Genomic DNA, 21027 nt, shown 5'->3' on the forward strand with positions numbered 1-21027 from the left:
ATGCACAGCAATAATCAATAAATGCCATATCTATTAAAGTTTCCTTAGCCCCTCTTCTCAGTCGGAGCGCCCTCTCCTCAAATTCGCTGGTCGAACTCCTCCTCAAAATCTCCATATATGGTCTTGAGAACAGGTCGCGATGCTCCTTGATTTTCCTGGCTCCAAAGTGATGGCTCAGGGCCTATTTTCACAGGTGGTGTTTGGGACTTACCATTGTTTTAACGACATGCTAGGCTAACTTCTAACAAATGGGTATTATAATATCTCTAAGATTCCCATTCCCTCTAAGGACAAATAGATTTCATATAAAATTTAACCTACGTGACTACAGTTCTACAGTTAGCAAGAATCACCTCATATTGATATTTAATTTTCAACGTTTATGTCATGTAACAGCGCCGCAATAAAGAATGCCTGCTTCTTAATGCTACATTGGTGTTAAGGAGTTTGATTCCTGATTTCAGTGACAATGGTGCAGACCACCTAGCCTGAGCTGCAGCCTTTGCTCTCAGATGAGTGCCCACCATTCTGCCTTGAGGGTCATATAGGATGAGGGCCCTTGATTGGTGCCCGGATACTGGGTTGTGTGTGCCTCGGGTCTCCCTCTCGCCCTCCCCCCTTTCGCAGAGGGGACGCCTTCCCTATGCACCCTTCCGCGCAAACCGCCGCGCCGCGCCCTGTTTGCCCGCCCTAGTCGCTGGCGCTTCCTAAGGGCTTCCTTTATACTTGGGCGGGGGGGGGGGAGGGAAGAGGGCTGGGCCGCCTTTGCCCCTGGTTCCGCCCAGGTCTCGTCAGCCGCTCTCGCGCGAGCAGCGGGCTCCTGAGGGCTCGTGGCGCCTCTCTCGGCTCCCCCCCTGAGCTTCCCCGGTTCGGGAAACCTCTCTGTGCGCTGCGCTGGGACGCGCCGCTGCGGATCGTGCCGGCACTGAAGCTGTTGCCTCGGCAACATGTTAGATACATGCAAAAAATATATCAAGCACTGCACATACTCTTGGAGAAGCATGGGTTAAAACATAACTATATTAATGTAGTCTTGAAGAACACAACAAATTAAATAATAGTTTTTGCTTGTAAAAGTTGAAAATAAGCTTACCTGAACCAAAGGTCTTGAAAGCATCCCGACTTTGAAAATACTGCTTGCTTTTTTACATATCAACGTATAACATGTTTATTCCAGGAAAAAGAGTCCATACCTTACTCATATGTGTTTTTGAAGAGGAAGGAATAAAAAAACCCCACAAACCAACCACACCCCCCCCCCCCCCCGCAAACAAACCCTTCACAAAAACCACTTCTCATGATTTCATGATTGTGATGTACAGAGGAAAAAAAAAATATATCTGTATTTGGATCATATGTTCCTTAGTTAAAAAAACAAACAAACAAACAACAAACCACAGCTGATCTTGTATATGGTAAAAATAATAAGTCCTAATGTATACTAAACCAAGCAAGTAAGTATTTAAGTTTAGATCAAGTTATTCTTCCCCTTCCCTCCCCCAAGGGAAATTTTATGGGACAGTTCCCCATTACATTTTAAATTTCCATTAGGATACTTTTAAAATCAATTTTATTGTAGCCAAAACATTGTTCATATACCTGTACGTAAAATAAGCTATGATATATACACAATATTTTAAGATACAGGGCATAAGTTTACAATTTTTGGCAGATTCTGTTTAACTAAATGGAACTTTAGTAATTGGAGAAACTAAACTTCCTTATTTTGGTACAAATGTTTTGTGTTCCCCTGTATTCTAACCATACTTAAACTGATTTAATAAACTAACATTAATGTGTAACATCTCACTGTTTTCTATTATGTTCTGATTCTAGACAGAATTTTTCATATGCTTCTTCAATTTCTGGATCCATCTTGTCATCAAGATCATCAAAATACCTAAAAAAGACCACACTAAAAAAATGTTAAGTTTACATACAGATTTTCAGAAACAGTTAAATATTTATGTAGATGTTAAGATTAAAACAGAGCTTTATAAATAGTAGTTAACTATGACATTTACTAAGAGGGGATGAAGAAGAAAAAAAATTATGGGTACTAGGAAAACAAACAGAAACCTCAAAGCAGCATAGATCTGTACAAATTGCTACAGTGTTTGTCACCATTTTAGATCATTTTATGCTGCCCACAGGTTAAGAGACAGAAATAGTTTCCAAGATGACAGAAAAATGCAATAATGCAATGCAAGCTTTCAAAAATTTAATAATGCGTTTGCAGTGATGTATTTACAAAAAACATAATTAGCATCATATTAGCATAATTTTGGTTGGTTAACATCCTAGTTCAAATACTACACCAACTGTCTTGGTTGCACACTAGTCAGAAAAATATATTTATAGAGAAAATCTGTATTCCTATTTGTTGATATATAAAATAATGCAACCTTAGTTCATCTCCCTTTTGCATCTGCGTTATATTACCTTCTGGTAACCAGTCTTCTCATTTAGGTTAGAGAAAAGACTGGATCCCATTAATGATAATCAGTATTGTGCAGAGTGGAGACTACCACAGAGTTTCAAAATAAAGCTGGGAAGCGATAGGGATCACTTAACAGCTTGCTTTCTCCTCACAGTTATTGTGAAGTAACTTGAGTGTTCCTTGTTTTCTCTAGGTCCAACTGCAGCATTCATCACCATAAACTAGGACAACGGAATTGTAGTTTGAACATGATAGTGTATATAATTCTAAATAGCCTTAAAAAAAGTCAGCAGCTATTGACTCTCAAAAAGTGTGTATTAGTTTCAGGTGCCCAGTTTATTACCTTCTGTGCCTTAGTACCAAACAAGGGAATTGGGATCTCTCACCTGCATGGAGGCCATAAATCGTGTATTTTGCACAAAACCACAGTGAAGTGCAACAGAAACATATAAGGAAAGTATTTTTTCTTGAGCATGGCGCATTAAAGAAGCAGTCTACATATTTATTTTATTTGTTCTTCCTTTCCTGTAGAAGTGCAGACTTGAGAAGGAACTCAACATAGAACCCTTTCTCCCTGATGTCAGTCGTGAGAAATAGCTGACAGAGGATCAGGATAGATTTGTCTAAGCTTTTCTTAAGCCTTCAACAAAGAAGGTTCCACAGTCACCTTGCATGAAGGCTGACTCAGTCTTCCACATATCACTCTTCAGATTTGCTGTGTTTAACTGCTGTCTGTCTCCATTTCGCATTTAATTTGTTCTAAGCACAGAAGTTCACAAGGGTAGTTTTTTTCCACAGTATGAGCTTGTTGACTTCTGATATCTCTAATTTATCTTCCAAAATTCCTGCAACTCCCCTCAGCTAGGTGCCATCTAAAAGTTGTCTAATTTACTAACAAAAATATCGATCCAGACCAGCACACTTATCACACATAAAACACAACCCTGAAAATGTTTTCGGGTATCAAATCATGATCTGAAAGTCCTCCTTCAACCAGATGAGTACAAAGCTCAGAGCAATTTTAGACATTTTTTTTTACTGGTTTCATATCAAGTTCTTAAAAACCAGTGTTGGAAAGTCAGACTATATTCCCGTCTATTGCTTTCCCTTTTGCCATTAGGTTGCTTTTCTTGTTCTACAGGAATACTGAATAGCCATTTAATTGAGGGAATACTACTTATCCTGAGGGGAGAAGCTTAACAACCTCCTCCCTTTGAAAGACACTGAAATTTTTGTAATTATCTCTAGTTAGGATGTGTATGCACATCAGTTGAATTCAGGTTGCCTCACTACCAACACCTAAAGGTCTGGTGCTTCATTTTGCTTGCAAATTTATTTTGTTTTTTAAATGCAGAAGAGTATGTTTGTACATGTGCAAAAATATCTGAAATTTAATTGCCCTACTCAGTTGGATAAATATAAAATTTGTTTTAAACTTGTGCGATTACAAATCAACTTACATCTGAACAAATACATAGCTTCCATTGTAGGGCTAAATAATAATTATATTATTTAGTTTCATTTTTGTCAAGATTGGATTTCTAAGTCTGCAGTAAAAGTATCTAGTGTTAAAAAAAAAAAATAAAATACTCAAAAAGAAAACATACTGATCTCCAGGTCCTGATAGATCTGTTCCATTTTCTTCATAATCTGAAAACAAATCCTCTCTTTCAAGCAGCTCTTGGTATTTTTCTTGGTAATCTGGCATAGTAAAAATGAGACCAAGTAATAGATAAATAAGACTAGTCCTCTAAATTAACATACATCTATACAGTTTGAATAGTCTATTTAATGAAAACATAAACAGCATGAAACATATTATAGAAAAAACTCTTGCTACAGTGTTTTCTCAGGACATCAATCAAGCTCTAAGAATGATACCTATCTTCCCAGAGAACTGTAAAGGTAGTCACAGATGTCTTTACCTCGAATGATGTCATGCCACGTTGCACTCAGAAACCAAGGAAGAAACAAATCCTTTTGCTATTAACAATGGACAAACAAAAGAAGACTTGAAGATTTCTGGTTTTGCCCCCCCCCCCCCCCCCCCTCAAACATTTACCTTCTTTTAACACAGAATAAGGCATGCGTTACACAAAGCCAGGAATTCAAACATAATTTTGTCTTTTAAGTTGTATGAGTTTCAGATATTTTAAGAACAACTTTTTATGTACTTCAACAGGACATAAACTTAATGAAAACTTTTTCAAGAAGATTGAGAAGATGGGTATACTAAGCTTGTGACATACCTGGATCTGCTGCAGTGAAAGGAACACCATCAGAAGTGTAAAATGTTGGTTCATTCTAAGAATAAAGTTATACAGTAAGTTATATGTGTTCAGAGAGACAGTTGTTTGTAGCTTTCAGCTATGCGATTGTGATTCAAGTTAAATTCACATTAAATAAAGGAACTGAAGCGTCAGTACGTTCTTACCATAAAATAGTTTGGGTCATTTTCAGGGGTAGCTTCTGTATATGGAGAAGTTCCATGAACTCTACCCCAGTTACTAGATCGTAGTTCTACTAGTTTCAGAAGCATATGTTTCACATCTCTGAAATAAGCAGAAGCACCACAAAAGTTAGAATGTTTTGTGCTAAGCGATAACTGGGCTATATCTTGCATATACTAGATTAGCTAAATCTCAAAAAAGCTCCAAAAAGGACAAAATTTGGTCTAGATAATTTTGAGTTAGTTTTTTTTTTCCTGCAAGTCTAGATGCTTTATGTGTCTCTCTCAATTATGAGACACTCACTCTCTCCACTTCCTCTGTGGTGAAGTAAGGAGTCCATACAAAATAGTGATTGCTATAGTATTTAAATCAAGATACCAAACCTGCAGCACAAGTTGAGGAACAAATCCTTTTCTTATAAAAGGATAGTACTGGGGAAAACAGGGGGTGATCTTCAAATTGTATTTTAATTATCTAATTATCTAATTTACACTCTCTAAATCACATTGAAATTCTGTAGTCAACAGCGAAAAGTAATGTCTCCAATGCATTAGATGCCACCACCTATTTGATCTCTAAAATAAGATTAATTGCTTTCTTCTTTTAAGCAAGTCCATGGAGAAAAGTTCAGTGAGTCTCATTAAGGGGAGAAAAATAAAAAAAAAAACCCACCACACAAAAAACCCCCACAACATTCAGTTGTTTCCTTTATTAAAAGAAGTTAATGCTTCTGTATCTTTGAAGCCTCGTGCTTGTGCTATCTATTTTCTTTGGTTTCTGAAGCAAGAGTTTCCTCATCTTCCCTGGGAGGCAACTAAATTACAACCAGTAGATGCTACCAGCTACCTGGTGTCCTCCCTCCATATGGCAAGAGATCAGGTCACAATGTCTGAACCTCTCTATAGGTTTTTAGTAAGTTTGCAAGAAGCTGAGGATGAAACACAGCAGAATAAGATAACCACATGCATGCAGTTGATTGCAAATTAAGAAGCAGAATACATTAGCCAACCACTTATTCTTTTCCAGCTTGTAGTAAGAACCTGCCAAAAAGATACGTTCTCCAGGAGGGGAGGGAATGGGAAGCATATTCCATTTTGCCCTTACATTTATAGTGATTTGTATACTATATTTAATGTTGTTAAATTTAGATTTTAAAGTATAAACTATTCTATGATTCTAAGCTGATAGTTTTCTTCTTTAGATTCATGACCAGAATAGCAAAGTGGTGTCAAACATCACAAGACATTTGGCCCATCATAGGGCCAGATTGGACGGGGCCCTGAGCAACCTGATGTAGTGGAAGATGTCCCTGCTCGTTGCAGGGGGGTTGGACTAGATGACCTTTAAAGATCCCTTCCAACCCAAACTATTCTATGATTCTATGAGATATCGCCACTATTGTATTTTTGTAATTATACATGCTTTTAGACCCTGAAGCACTTAAGGGAGATTTCAACATCTAAAGGTTTAAAAAACAAAACAAAAAACCATCAAACCAAAAAACCACAAGTGGAACATCCCTCTCTAGTAAAAGATAAAGAAAAATCAAAATAAAACAAAAAATTAAACAAACAGTCCCGCAATTGAAAATTACTTTTTATTACATGGGAAGTGACCTAAATATCACCTTACTTTTCATAAACAAAAGTTTTTAAGGCAATGTTTTGGACATGTTCGTTATTCTTGAAGATTTTTAAGGTGTTCTGTTTAATATAAAAACAAAACACTGCACATAAATTTATCTTCTCACCTGCTACAGTTTGCATCCAACACAACATTTTCAATTCTCTGAATAATTTCCTCCATATCATTCTTTCCTTTTTCTTTCCAGGCATCTTCTAAAACTAAGCCTGTCAACTAAAGACAAGTGATTAGTAATTATCTTTTTTTTTAAAGTAAATTATAAAACTTTAAGAAACTGTCAACAGAAGAGATTCTGTAACAATCCATAACATTTAGATGCATCGTGCAACTACCTGAGGGTTGAAGGTCCTAATCTCCTACATCTTTTTGCTAAACAAATTAATAGATCTTGTAAATAGTTTAGACTACAGACAGTATTGTAACTCTATGTCCAATGTTTATGTTACCTAGAAGTTCACAGCCACTTCCCTCCTTTCAGTCTTGAAGCAATTCTTCAACGATTTAATTACACTGTGAAACAGTCACATTACAACAAAATGTGTACATGTAACAATTTTTTAATATTGCAGTGATTTCTTGTGAAAAATCATTATGCTTCATCATCTTTCTGAAGTTGTGCATCAGTGGGACACGGAGATTGCATTTGACCATACTGTTACTTGGGTCACGTCGACACAGAAATAATGCAACATTCTGAATCTCGTTTGAAAGGACTAACAGCATTTGTCAGATCTTAATTGCTTTAAGTACATGCTATGAAAAAAAAAGAGATCATATTTTTGCAGATGATACCACAGGCTTACCTGAGAATAACAATAGGTTAGTAAGCTTTAGAAAGACTTCAAGTCAACATACCTAGCATCGGATAAATATTACATGATCCAAAAATGCTTAGAATGGTATCTGATGATACAAAGGAATAAACCACAAAGATAAAAGCAAGCATCTTGGTCAGCACTTGTTTCACATTCCCAGTTTTCTACTTCTGTCCTGCCTTGACCCTAGGTAATTAGATAACAGCACCAAGAAGGTTTAATTAAAAATAAATATATTGCAAAGCAAACGGGTTAAAAATCTGTATCTATCACTATATTAAATGGAAAGGACAACGGGAGACATTTATTGCTTCAGTAGTGAAACCAAGGTTTCATGAGGTAGCCCAGTCTAGCTACAGATATACTCCACCATTTGTAGATATTTTAAGACATCAGAAAACACGTGCATTTAAAAAAAAACAAAAAACACCAAACAAAAACCAAACAAGAAACCCAAACACACATCCCCACAAAAAAAAACAAAAACAAAAAAAAAAAACAAAAAAAACCCAAACCCACAAAACTGTCTTTTACTCTGGAATAGACACTGAAGCCAAATAAATATTTCTGTGAATATTCACAGAAATAGTGAGCCCTCCATCTTCTTTGGAGAACAATCAGAAAACACAGCAGTACTGGAAAGCTTCCCAATTTGTGTACTGTCTGTTTGAGAGGTCCTTCAGTGGGCCTTTCCTCAGGGAAGCACTTTCATCATAAGGATTGAGCGCAGTTGAACACAACCTCACACTTGCTATGGAGCAACCTGCTTAAACATCCAAACTTCATCTGAAGTGCTTACATTGGAGGATGTAAAACCTCTCTTCCCTATTCACCATAACAAAAGAAGCTCCCAGAATTGGAATTTAAGATTTAAGAGTCTGAAAAAAGTATAGAGTGGGAGAAAGAGGGAAGAATAAGGAAAAACAAACTGACCAACCACAAAAGTCAGAAACAAATCTCCATAAAAATACTGTTTAGCTTTTGACCTTAATTCCTGAAATGAATTGTTTTCCCAACTATGAGTATAACCATGGCTTGTGAAGATAAAAGTTTATCCCTGCATAGAGCCTAACAATTTTTTTCCCCCCAAGTAAAACTTAAGAGCAAAGAGGCTTGTCTTCATCATGAAAGACAAATATATTTCCACAGTAGTGTTGTGGTTCTGTTTAGTGAGGGGGGGCCTAAGGTGGCAGCGTCTGTAGGAAACTGCTAGAAGTCGCTCCCCTTTGTCCAGGGGACTCAGCTGGGCCTAGGGCGGACCCACTGCTGGCCAAGACCAAGCCAATTGGTAGCAGAATGTTCCCTGATAATGCCTCTGCGATAACGTATTTAAGAAGGGGAAAACGGGGGGGGGAAAAAGAGAAGAGAAGATGTGAAGCAGCTGAGCAGGGGTAGAGAGGGGGAGGCACAAGTCTTGTGGGCCTTGCAGGCCTCACCCTCTGGCCTCCTGCCAGGCAGCCAACTGGGCCCAACTCAGCCCAGCCCAGCTGAAAGAAGTGGAGAGGAGATGAGAAGTGAATAAGATGTAAAAAGGATCCTGAGAGGCATCTGCCAGCCTGTTGTGAAGAATTTTTCTTGTGAGAGGAATGACTGCAGATGCTAAGGTCAGTTCAGAAGGAGGGGGAGGAGTAATGCGGCTCCTGGCCAAGATTCCCCTGCAGCCTGTGGTGATGACCATGGTGGAGCAGGTTGTCCCCCTGCAGCCCATGGAGGAGCAGAGATCCACCTGCAGCCTGTGGAGGACCCCATGTCAGGGCAGGTGGATGCCTGAATGAGGCTGTGGTCCCTGGAGGGCCCTCTGGGGCAGCTGTTCTGGAGAGACTGCACCCTGTGGAAGATATGACCCATACCAGAGCAGTTTCACAAAGGACTGTGGCGTATGGGCGGGACCCCACAACGGAGCAGGGGAGGAATGTGAGGAGTTCTTCCCCCAAGGAGGAAGCAGCGGCATAAAACAACGCGTGATGAACTGACTGCAACTCCCATTCCCTCTTCCCTCCCTGTGCCGCTGGGGGTGGGGGGAAGGTAGTAGAGATCATGTTAAGCTCAGGAAGAGGGAGGGGTGGAGGGAGGTTATCTTGTTCTCTGTCTCATTATCCTGATTTGATTTTAGTGATAAATGAATAGTTTTCCCCAAGTCGAGTCCGTTTTGCCCGTAACGGTAACTTTAAGGATTTTCTCCCTGTCCTTATCTTGAACCTCGAGCCTTTTTTTCTTATATTATCTCTCCCTATTCTCTCGGAGGGTGGGGGGAGTGAGAGAGAGACTGCGTAGTCTGGTCCCGATCGGGGCTGAACTACGACAAGTAGTAACGATGCAGACAATACAGTAGGAAATAACTGATATAAAGACCCTTTTGCTGCAAAAAAAACCCCTCAAGTGATAAACCCTAACTGCTGAGTGTCCTTCAGAACAGAGATCATCCCAAAGCCCCACACCAGAAGTGGCAAAAGGAGAGCTAAAGGGATTGCTTACTCCTTTGCGCCTTGGCTTCAGTTCTACTGGTCTTATATGTACACAAATGGCCTTGTATTTTACTTTTAGCGTAGTACATAACTTTTTTTTTTGCTTGCTCAATTTCATAATGGTACTAAGAAAAAAAAAAAGTACAGCTTGCTCCATTAATGATGCAATTCATAAAATGCCATAAATAGCTCCTCATTTGCAGTTTTGTTTCCTCCACTGCTCCCAAAGGTACAAAGGTATATCCATTGTCTCAAAAAGAAACATACTGCTCCCTGCATACCTTTCCTTGTCTAGTAGGGCTTTTTGAAAACACACTCTTCCCATTATCCAAAGCCTCTTCACTTTCTCTTCCCAATCTTATAGAATAGTTATCTTCAAGCACTTCATTTAGATGTGCAAAAATTCTCATCTTTCTGACAAGAAATACTTTCATAAGACACCTACACTTGATGTGTTCCAGAAGCACAACTCACTGACTATGTCATGCATTGCTCATTTCTTTTTTGAGGCATCCAGTTAAAGAATTCACAGGGCATGGAAGCATATGAGCTGGACATCCAAGAATGACAGACAGTTGCTTAACTCCGATAATGTTCATGCTGACTAAGAGACAAAACACACTCTCCCTCCTTTTGCCTAATAAATTCTGAATTTCTAATTACACATAATTAGAAACCTCTCCATATTACTTAATTTAAATAAAGCTGTTAACCACATACTATAGTACTGACCTACAGAAGGAATCATGTGATGTGGCTACCTCTGTTAGCCTGGATATTGAATCTGTGGCCCAGGAATCAATTCTAGCCTGTGGCACAAAGAAATAGGCTTTCACTTTTTTTTTTTTTTCTACCAGTTCACCATCAGGAACCACATATGACCATATCTTGTTTTCCTCACTTTCCACTGTCAGCTGTTGTGTACTCTATTTTTACTTATCCCAGATGAAAAAAATCTCAAGAAGAAAAAACAAAGTATCTTAGTATTTGTATTTAAAATATATTATGACCTACATATAATTATATAAACAAGTAGTGCTCATGAGCTCTTTCATTTAGGACTATGATGATATATTTAAAAAATAAAAACCTTTTTTTTTTTCTTCTTTTAAAACTACAGTCTCACCTTCAGCAGTTTTACTGCACATATCAAATTATTATCCACAGGATTAGAGAAGAGTGAATTTAGTAATTCCCGAAGGCCTTCTTGAAGAATTTCTGCTCGCGTTACCTGTCCCTTTGTTCCTTTAATCTGCAAAATATATTTAAAAAAACCCAAACAAATCACATTTAAAAGACTTAAGTTTTAGAAATTAATTTAGTCACATTTTCTCTCTCAAATGCTGTATGATTTGGTTTGGCATTAACATAGTTGAACTCTTCAGTTGGAAGAATATGTCAAATACCATAACTATTCTAGAATGCAGACTCTGAGTAGTATCCTTACAGTTCTGACATACACATAACAATGCTTGTCTAGCATTTTGTTTTTTTGCTAATAAGTTGCTAAGAAAAGCTGTGAAATGCCTGGCAAGTGATCCACATCATCCCAAATTCTCAGAATCCCATGCTCTTTCCCATCCTACGTTATGCATTCTCTACAGCTGTAGAGTAGCTTACTTCTAGAAGGCATTCTTTATGTATTTAAAAATTATAGAAATGGTTTAAAAATAAATAGTATATTCCACTAAACTGTGCAACTCCCCCTCCCTAAACCCTCTGGAAAGCTTCGTTTTTAATTCGAGCAAGTGAAAATTTGATTTCAAGGCCCACTTATGAGCAAAAATGGAAGAGTCAGAGATTTTTCTTTCCTCATGCCAGCAGAACATTTTAATAGTGTCTGCTTAAATCAAACCTTTGAAATAATCCAGTCAAAAATATATTTTTATGGACACTAAAGCAGTCAGTGAACTTACTGAACTTACAGGTATGAGTCAAAGAATTTTTATGTGTACATACAATTTTTTGTACATATCAGATACAAAAAACCTGATCGAAATACAAGATTTCATGCTTCATGCATAAGCCAAGGACTCGATCTTCAGAAGAAATCTCTTTAAAGATCTGCATTTTTAAGTGCTCATTTTGAAGATTCCCACACCTTCAGCAAGCATTTGATAATAGCTCCTATTAGTGGCTGAATACTGAATTTGTATTACATTGATCCTGATCCTCTTCTGCTAGGTTGTAACATTTCCTATGTTGGTTAAGTGTAGTAATCTGGTGGGTTTACCAGACAAAAGAAAACACCAAAAGCTTCATTTCAAAGGTAGTTTATGGTTGGTTCTTTTTATGAATTCTTAAACTTTTTTTTTTTAATCTTTACACATTTCTCTTCTGATGATCTTGTCCTTTTTTGTTTATCTGTTTCTTGGACACACATTATAATGAAATTGTTATAAAGTTCTTTTACTTTATTCCCTCCTCCCTTATAAAAAAAACAAAACCAACCAACCAGAAAAACACACCTCATGATATTCCACTTCAGTTTTTACCTAAACACAACAAAAATTAATGAAGAACCATCTGACATGCAACTTTCTTCTTACCTCTAGGTTAAGGTAAAGTTCAGCTAAGAACAACACAAAGGCATGAAATTGTTTTCGAGTAGTCTCATCTCCTTTGGCAGCTTCATCTCTGTTTTCATACTCTGTTCGACACCTGAAAACATTAAAACAAAAATAATAAAATCTGTAGACATATCAACATATGTAACATACTACTTATTTAATAGAATGCTAAGAACTTATTCACTGCATTAAAACTGTTAAATGCTGACTGCTAGGAAACATGATTTGTGAAGGAAGTGAGAGGACTTCACAAAGACAATATGGATTTTTGTCCTTCTAGATGAATACATATGATTATACGATTGTGTTTTCAAGCACTGAGATATCCGAGACAACAAAATGAAACTGAGCAAAATGCAACATGTAAAAATTAAGACAGTTACACAGTTTATATATTAGAATATGGATCCAGGAAGTTTAACATAGGGAGTCAAACATCAACAGAAATGTGTCTATATACCAATGCACACAGCATGGGGAATAAACAGGAAGAACTAGAGATGCGTGCACACATTCAGGGCTACGACCTTGTTGGCATCACAGAGACATGGTGAGATGACTCCTACGACTGGAGCGTCAGCACGGAGGGGTATAGGCTTTTTAGGAAGGACAGGCAGGGGAGAAGAGGAGGGAGTGTCGCTCTCTAAATCAGCAACCAGCTGGAGTGCGTGGAGCTCCACCTGGGGATGGAGGAGGAGCTGACAGAGAGCTTATGGGTCAAGATTAGAGGATGGGGATGGACAGGGGACATTACGGTGGGGGTGTGTTACAGGCCACCTGGCCAGGAGGACAGAGCGGACAAGGCCCTCCACAGGCAGATAGGAGCAGCCTCACGGTCACAAGCCCTGGTCCTCATGGGGGACTTCTGTTGGAGAGACAACACGGCAGGGCACAGGCAGTCCAGGAGGTTCCTGGAATGCATGGACAACAACTTCCTCCTGCAGGTGATAGAGGAGCTGACAAGGAGGAGTGCCATGCTCGACCTTGTGCTCACCAACAGGGAGGGACTGGTGGGGGATGTGAAACTGAAGGACAGCCTTGGCTGCAGCGACCACGACACAGTGGAGTTCAAGATCCACAGGGCAGCAAGGAAACTACACAGCAAGCTTTCTGCCCTGGACTTCAGGAGGGCAGACTTCGGCCTCTTCAGGGATCTGATGGGCCAAGTGCCATGGGAGGCGGCCCTGGAGGGAAGAGGGGGCCAGGAGAGTTGGTCCATGTTCAAGGAGCACCTCCTCCAAGCTCAGCAGAGGTGCATCCCGATGAAGAACAAGTTGGGCAAAAAGGCCAGGAGGCCCACGTGGATGAGCAAGGAGCTCCTGGACCAACTGAAAGTAAAGAAGGAAGCCTATAGAGGGTGGAAGCAGAGACAGGTAGCCTGGGAGGTCTACAAAGAGGCTATGCAAAAGGCCAGGGATCAGGTGAGGAAGGCTAAAACCCTGATGGAACTGAATCTGGCCAGGGATGTCAAAAACAACAAGAAAGGCTTCTATAGGTATGTAGAATCATAGAATCATAGAATCACATGGTTGGATGGGACCTATAAGATCATCTAGTCCAACCGTCTTCCCACTACCATTGCTGCCACAGGTACTAAACCATATCTTCTAGCTCCTCATCAAGCCGCCTCTTGAACACTGCCAGGGACGGCGACTCCACCACCTCCCTGGGCAGGCCATTCCAGTGCCTGACCACTCTTTGGGAGAAAAAGTTTTTCCTCACGTCCAATCTAAACCTCCTCTGGTACAACTTGTGGCCATTTCCTCGGGTCCTGCTTGTTGCCTGGAAGAAGAGGCCAAACCCCTGCTCATCACAACCTGCCTTCAGGAAGCTATACAGTGCAATGAGGTCTCCCCTGAGCCTCCTCTTCTCCAGACTAAACAATCCCAACTCTCTCAGCCGCTCCTCATAAGACTTGTGCTCCAGACCCCTCACCAGCTTTGTTGCCCTTCTCTGGACACGTTCCAGGGCTTCAATGTCTTTCTTGTAGTGAGGGGCCCAAAACTGAACACAATACTCAAGGTGCGGCCTCACCAGCGCCGAATACAGGGGGATGATTACCTCCCTGCTCCTGCTGGCCACACTATTTCTAATGCAGGCCAGGATGCCGTTGGCCCTCTTGGCCGCCTGGGTACACTGTCGGCTCATGTTCAGCTGAGCATCAACCAACACCCCCAGGTCCCTTTCCTCTTCACAGTCCTCCAGCCACTCAGCTCCGAGCCTATAGCGCAGCATGGGGTTATTGTGGCCAAAGTGCAGGACCCGACACTTAGAAGAGAATCATAGAATGGTTAGGGTTGGAAGGGACCTTCAAAGGTCATCTAGTCCAACCCCCCTGCAAGGAGCAGGGACATCCCCAACTAGATCAGGTTGCTCAGAGCCTCATCCAGCCTGGCCTTGAACGTTTCCAGGGATGGGGCTTCTACCACCTTTCTGGGCAACCTGTTCCAGTGTCCTATAACTCGCATCGTAAAAAAAAATTTCCTAATTTCCAATCTAAATCTACCCCCCTCTATTTTAAAACCATTACCCCTCGTCCTATTGCAACAGGCCCTACTAAACAGCCTTTCCCCATCTTTCTTGTAGGCCCCCTTGAGGTACTGGAAGACCGCTATCAGGTCTCCCCGGAGCCTCCTCTTCTCCAGGCTGAACAGCCCCAACTCTCTCAGCCTGTCCTCATAAGAGAGGTGCTCCAGCCCTTTTATAATCTTTGTGGCCCTCCTCTGGACCTTCTCCAACTGGTCCATGTCCTTCTTGTGTTGGGGGCTCCAGAACTGGATGCAGTACTCCAGGTGGGGTCTCACCAGGGCGGAGTAGAGGGGGAGAATCACCTCCCTTGACCTGCTGGCCATGCTCCTCTTGATGCAGCCCAGGATGTGGTTGGCCTTCTGGGCCGCAAGGGGACAAAAGAAAGTCCAAGGAGAATGTAGACCCCCTCCGGAAGGAAACCGGTGTCCTGGTTACCCGGGACACGGAGAAGGCTGAGGTACTCAATGACTTTTTTGCCTCAGTCTTCACCCATAAGGGCTCTTGTCTCACCACCCAAGCTCTGGAAGGCACAAGCAGGGACTGCGAGGATGAAGAACCACCCACTGTACTCGAAGAGCAGGTTCAGGAACATCCGAGGAACCTGAAAGTGCACAAGTCCATGGCACCTGATGAGATGCATCTGTGGATCCTGAGGGAACTGGCAGATGAAGTTGCCAAGCCACTGGCCATTGTATTTGAGAAGTCGTGGCGGTCTGGTGAAGTCCCTGATGACTGGAAGAGAGGGAACATAACCCCCATTTTTAAAAAGGGGAACAAGGAGGACCCAGGCAACTACAGGCCAGTCAGCCTCACCTCTGTGCCTGGCAAGGTCATGGAACAGATTCTCCTGGAAACCATGCTAAGGCACATGGAGAGCAAGGAGGTGGTTGGTGATAGCCAACATAGCTTCACGAAGGGCAGATCATGCCTGACCAATTTGGTGGCCTTCTATGACGGGGTGACAGCATCGGTGGACAAGGGACAAGCAACGGATATCATCTACCTGGACTTGTGCAAGGCATTTGACGCTGTCCCGCACGACGTCCTTCTCTCTAAACTGGAGAGACATGGGTTTGATGGACGGACCACTCAGTGGATAGGGAGTTGGCTGGATGGCCGAACTCAGAGAGTGCTGGTCAAAGGCTCAATGTCCAGGTGGAGACCGGAGATGAGTGGCATTCCTCAGGGGTCCGTGTTGGGCCCGGCCTTGTTCAACATCTTTGTCGGTGACATGGACAGTGGGGTAGAGTGCACCCTCAGCAAGTTCACCAACAACACCAAGTTGTGTGGTGCCGTCGACAGGCTGGAAGGGAGGGATGCCATCCAGAGGGACCTTGACAGGCTGGAGAGGTGGGCCCATGCCAACCTCATGAAGATCAACCAGGCCAAGTGCAAGGTCCTGCACCTGAGTCGGGGCAATCCCAGGCACAAATATAGGCTGGGCAGAGAATGGATGGAGAGCAGCCCTGAGGAGAAGGACTTGGGAGTGCTGGTGGACGAGAAGCTCAACATGAGCAGGCAATGCGCCCTTGCGGCCCAGAAGGCCAACCGCATCCTGGGCTGCATCAAAAGGACTGTGGCCAGCAGGTCAAGGGAGGCGATTCTCCCCCTCTGTTCCGCTCTGGTGAGACCCCACCTGGAGTATTGCGTCCAGCTCTGGAGCCCCCAGCACAAGAAGGACATGGACCAGTTGGAGAGGGTCCAGAGGAGGGCCACGAAGATGATCAGGGGCTGGAGCACCTCTCCTATGAGGACAGGCTGAGAGAGTTGGGGCTGTTCAGCCTGGAGAAGAGGAGGCTCCGGGGAGACCTTATAGCCGTCTTCCAGTACCTCAAGGGGGCCTGCAGGAACGACGGGGGGAGACTGTTGAGTAGGGCCTGTTGTGACAGGATTAGGGGTAACGGTTTTAAAATAGAGGGAGGTAGATTTAGATTAGATATTAGGAAAAAAATTTTTACACTGAGGGTTGTAGAACACCAGAGCAGGTTGCCCAGAGGTGGTGGATGCTCCATCCCTGGAAACATTCAAGGCCAGGTTGGATGAGCCTCTGAGGAACCCGATCTGGTTGGAGATGTCCCTGCTCCTTGCAGGGGGGTTGGACTAGAAGACCTTTGAAGCTCCCTTCCAACCCTAACCATTCTATGATTCTATGATTAAGGCAGTTTACTAGAATAGCAAAGGAAAATGACATTAATAACAGAATAAATTGCATACAATTTTTTGTACGTATTAGATACAAAAAACCTGATTTCAGTGACAATACCATAGGGATGCCTTGGACCTGCAGTGGTAGCTATTATCCTTTTTCCTTTCTTTACTTTTCCTTTTCACTCCCTTTCTCCTATCGCATGCCACTTTACGGGCAAAATAAAAAAGTTTGTGCTGTTTGATTGAAACCAACCCCTTTGTCGTGTTCGCCGTAATTTTGCACTTCGAGATTACAGTAAAAGAACCATCACGAGTCGCGAGTGGACTGTGACATTTTTAAATTGGCATCACGGACAGGATCCTTAAAGACAGAGAGGTGCAGGTTGTGTGTGGTCTGTAACAGGGGAGGGACGGTTCGGTCCAGCAGCACCTAGCCCTACATCCATTCACATGAGAGATGTCTAGAAAGCAAGGGAGCCGATCCGAATTTTCTGCACACCTCACACACCTAGTGGACTTGGTGCACTCGAACTCGAGCTGAGGTTTAGACTCTGTCTGTCGGGAGTAAGTAATAAGATCTCTTAGTGCAAAAGGGGGATCTGTCCTCATATGAATGAGGTTGACTACTCGGGGAAGTGAAGGGACAACGCAGAGAGACTGCATTTGTGGAAACTAAGTTTGGCCTCCCCATAGTAGATTTTGGACCCTTCAACCACTCAGAGAAGAGAAGGGCAACTTAGGGGAACTGCGTGTGTGGAAACTAAGTTTAACCTCTCCAAAGTGGGTTTGGTCCCTTCGTAATAAGAATGGCAGAAAAAGTTGATGATCCGTACCCTTTGTTAGTGAGAAATCGAGACTCGCTTTATGAGCTCTTGGCACAACACGGTGCCCGGCTGTCCATACCTGGGCAAGATTGGGCTCAGGATAATTGGACAAATTTGCAGAGCATAGTAGATCGAGTGACTTCCTTGCAGAAGGAGGTAAGGGTAAAATCCGGCAAAGGCAAAGCCATAGTTTGTGCTGTTCTGGGTGCAAGTCTGGCAGCAGCAGTAGAGGACCACTTTAAACGACAAGACCAAAAGCAACAGCATTGGTGGAGGTCCTTCAGGGGACAGTATCCACCCTCTGATGGGAAATATCTAACCTCCAAAAGCAGTTGGAGGAAGAAAAGGAATACAATCTTTTGCTAAAAACTGTCTTGAGGGAGGAATATCCAAATAATTCAAAACCGTTGAGCGAGACAGATCTGAAGCTTGAGGAGAGAGGTATTCAACAGATAAGCCCGATATACCCTCAGAAGGAATTAAAGGAAGTGAGGGATCGCTTCAGGGATCAGCCTCGGGTGAGACCTTTGGTTAAAACAGAATATTTTTATGTGAATGATGAGGATAGCGACCCACAGATAACAACTGAGGAGTCACCGTATACCGCTACTGAGCTTGCCAAACTGAAGCAGGAGTATGGGCGTCTTGCCAAAGACTCTGAGACGGAGTATGAGTGGCGTGTGTCTCTAACCAGGGGGGGATCAAATTCGGTTAAGTGAAAAGGAGGCTGAGGGATATTGGGGTCCTGGAGTCTTTTTGACCACAGGAGATAATCGTGCCCCATGGTCCTTAACTCAGTGGGCTGCTTATTGGGCTGGGGGGTTGAACCCTTTGGAGAGAAGGGATCCCCTGGCAATCACTGGCATGGTTGATCAGTTGGTAGAAAGCGTCCAAAAAGCTGCTTGTTTGCAAATGATGAAGGAAAGAAAATTAACTCCTAGATGTGACTCCCCAATGATGCTGCCGGTGAACCCTGAGAGCATGACTCCCTTAATAAGGGGACTTCCAGAGTCGCTTAAACCTTTGGGGATTCAACTTGAAAAGATCATTGAGGCACTCAGTCCCTTAGAAAGATTGGAGGGCTTTATGAGAGGCTGTGGAAATGTAACTGATACTCCCACAAACATGTCGCCCCCCGATCTCAGCCCAGCTCAATCCCTGTTAGGTGATAAAGTAAAGGTGTGGACCTGGGGAGAGGTAGCACAGAAGCTGATAAATTATGGAAGAAAATATGGTCCAGTAAAACTCCCAGAGGACAGACCAAAAGGAATCCGTCAGATAGGAATTAGGGACTCGCCCCTGCCCATCAGTCAATGGCCCTCATTTTAAAACAGCAGGGGGAGGACAGCCCATGACCTGATGTCGTAGTTTAGCCCTGATCAGGACCAGACTACACAGTCTCTCACTCCCCCCACCCTCCGAGAGAATAGGGAGAGATAATATAAGAAAAAAAGGCTCGAGGTTCGAGATAAGGACAGGGAGAGATCCTCAAAGTTACCGTTATGGGCAAAACAGACACGACTTGGGGAAAACTATTCATTTATTTCTAAAATCAAATCAGGATAATGAGACAGAGAACAAGATAACCTCCCCCAACCCCTCCCTCTTCCTGGGCTTAACATGATCTCTACCACCTTCCCCACCCCGAGCAGCACAAGGGGGGGGAAGAGGGAATGGGGGTTACGGTCAGTTCATCACACGTTGTTTTATGCCGCTGCTTCCTCCTTGGGGGAAGAACTCCTCACATTCCTCCCCTGCTCCATCGTTGAGTCCTACCCACAGGCCACAGTCCTTCGTGAAACTGCTCCAACGTGGGTTATTTCTTCCATGGAGTGCAGTCCCTCCAGAAGGGCTGCCCCAGCGGGCCCTCCACAGGCCACAGCCTCCTTCAGGCATCCACCTGCCCCGACGTGGGGTCCTCCATGGGCTGCAGGTGGATCTCTGCTCCTCCATGGGCCTCCATGGGCTGCAGGGGGACAGCCTGCCTCACCATGGTCTTCACCACAGGCTGCAGGGGAATCTTGGCCAGGAGCCGCATTACTCCTCCCCCTCCTTCTTCACTGCCCTTGGCATCTGCAGCCGTTCCTCTCACAAGAAATTCTTCACAACAGGCAGGTAGATGCCTCTCAGGTTCTCTTCACATCTCATCTCCTCTCCACTTCTTGCAGCCGGGCTGGGCCAAGTCAGGCCCAGTTGACCGCCCGGCAGGAGGCCAGAGGGTGAGGCCTGCAAGGCCCACAAGGCTCGAGCCTCCCCCTCTCTGCCCCCCACTCAGCTGCTTCACATCTTCTCTTCTTTTTTTTTTTCCTGTTTTCCCCTTCTTAAATAGGTTATCGCAGAGGCGTTATCATGGGATATTCTGCTACCAATTGGCTCGGCCTTGGCCAGCAGCGGGTCCGCCCTAGGCCTGGCTGAGTCCACTGGACAAAGGAGAAACAACTTCTAGCAGCTTCTTACAGAAGCTACCACTGTAGCCCCCCCTGATAAACAAAACCAGAACACCTGTCAACAGTGGTGGCTTTTTGGAATTAAAAAGGGAGTTCCAAGGGATGTAATGGATGGTTTACCCCTTGAAAAGCTGAGCAAGGTGGTATCAAAATGGTCTAACCAGAAATGATACCCACCCAAAGGAAAAGAAATCTCACCCATCACGCCCACAGCCCCACCTTTGGAAGACACAGGCAACAGAAACAGTGAGGTTTTTTTTTTCCCAGAAGCAGGAAAACTAGAACCTCCATTCCCCATTGGTGAGCGAGGGAATGGAGGATGGATTTATATCCGGCAGGTCACCAAGACTAACAGGGGAGATTTGCTAATTATGACTATTGTGGGTCCAAAACATGGACTGGTGACCTTTTTGATTGATACCGGTGCCCAAGTCTCCATCCTGACTAAAGAAGATGCACAAAGGTGTGGTGTCTCTCCCTCTAGGAAATGTTTTTGTGTCCTGAATGCTTTAGGGTCAACAGAAGCCATGAGTGTTGCTCAGGTAAAGCTAACGTTGCCACGAGAGGAAAACACAGTCACTGTTACGATGGTGATTGGGAATATTCCTGCTAATTTATTAGGAATGGATGTCCTTAAAGGGAAAGGTTGGAAAGACCCAGAAGGGTTGTGGTGGACTTTTGGGACCCCGCAATTA

At 43.1% G+C, this 21027-nt stretch overlaps 1 protein-coding gene and 1 pseudogene across 1 annotated transcript; one reads left to right on the top strand and one right to left on the bottom strand.

Moving 5' to 3' along the window:
• Positions 1-1756: 1756 nt before the first annotated feature.
• On the bottom strand, positions 1757-17670 carry LOC147596744 (polyadenylate-binding protein-interacting protein 1-like). The gene is made up of 8 exons (XM_086769632.1): positions 17570-17670; positions 12364-12475; positions 10941-11066; positions 6641-6747; positions 4875-4992; positions 4690-4744; positions 4048-4141; positions 1757-1915 (listed from the first exon to the last, which is right to left on the bottom strand). The coding sequence occupies exons 1-8, from the start codon at positions 17668-17670 to the stop codon at positions 1807-1809; spliced, it is 822 nt and encodes a 273-aa protein (XP_086625758.1). The 3' UTR covers positions 1757-1806.
• A 197-nt stretch (positions 17671-17867) lies between these two features.
• LOC147596745 (uncharacterized) lies at positions 17868-20502 on the top strand (annotated as a pseudogene).
• The last annotated feature ends 525 nt before the right edge of the window (positions 20503-21027 follow it).

Source organism: Chlamydotis macqueenii, chromosome W (genome assembly GCF_036417535.1).
Source record: "Chlamydotis macqueenii isolate bChlMac1 chromosome W, bChlMac1.mat, whole genome shotgun sequence".
In the NCBI taxonomy this organism is placed as follows: Eukaryota; Metazoa; Chordata; class Aves; order Otidiformes; family Otididae; genus Chlamydotis; species Chlamydotis macqueenii.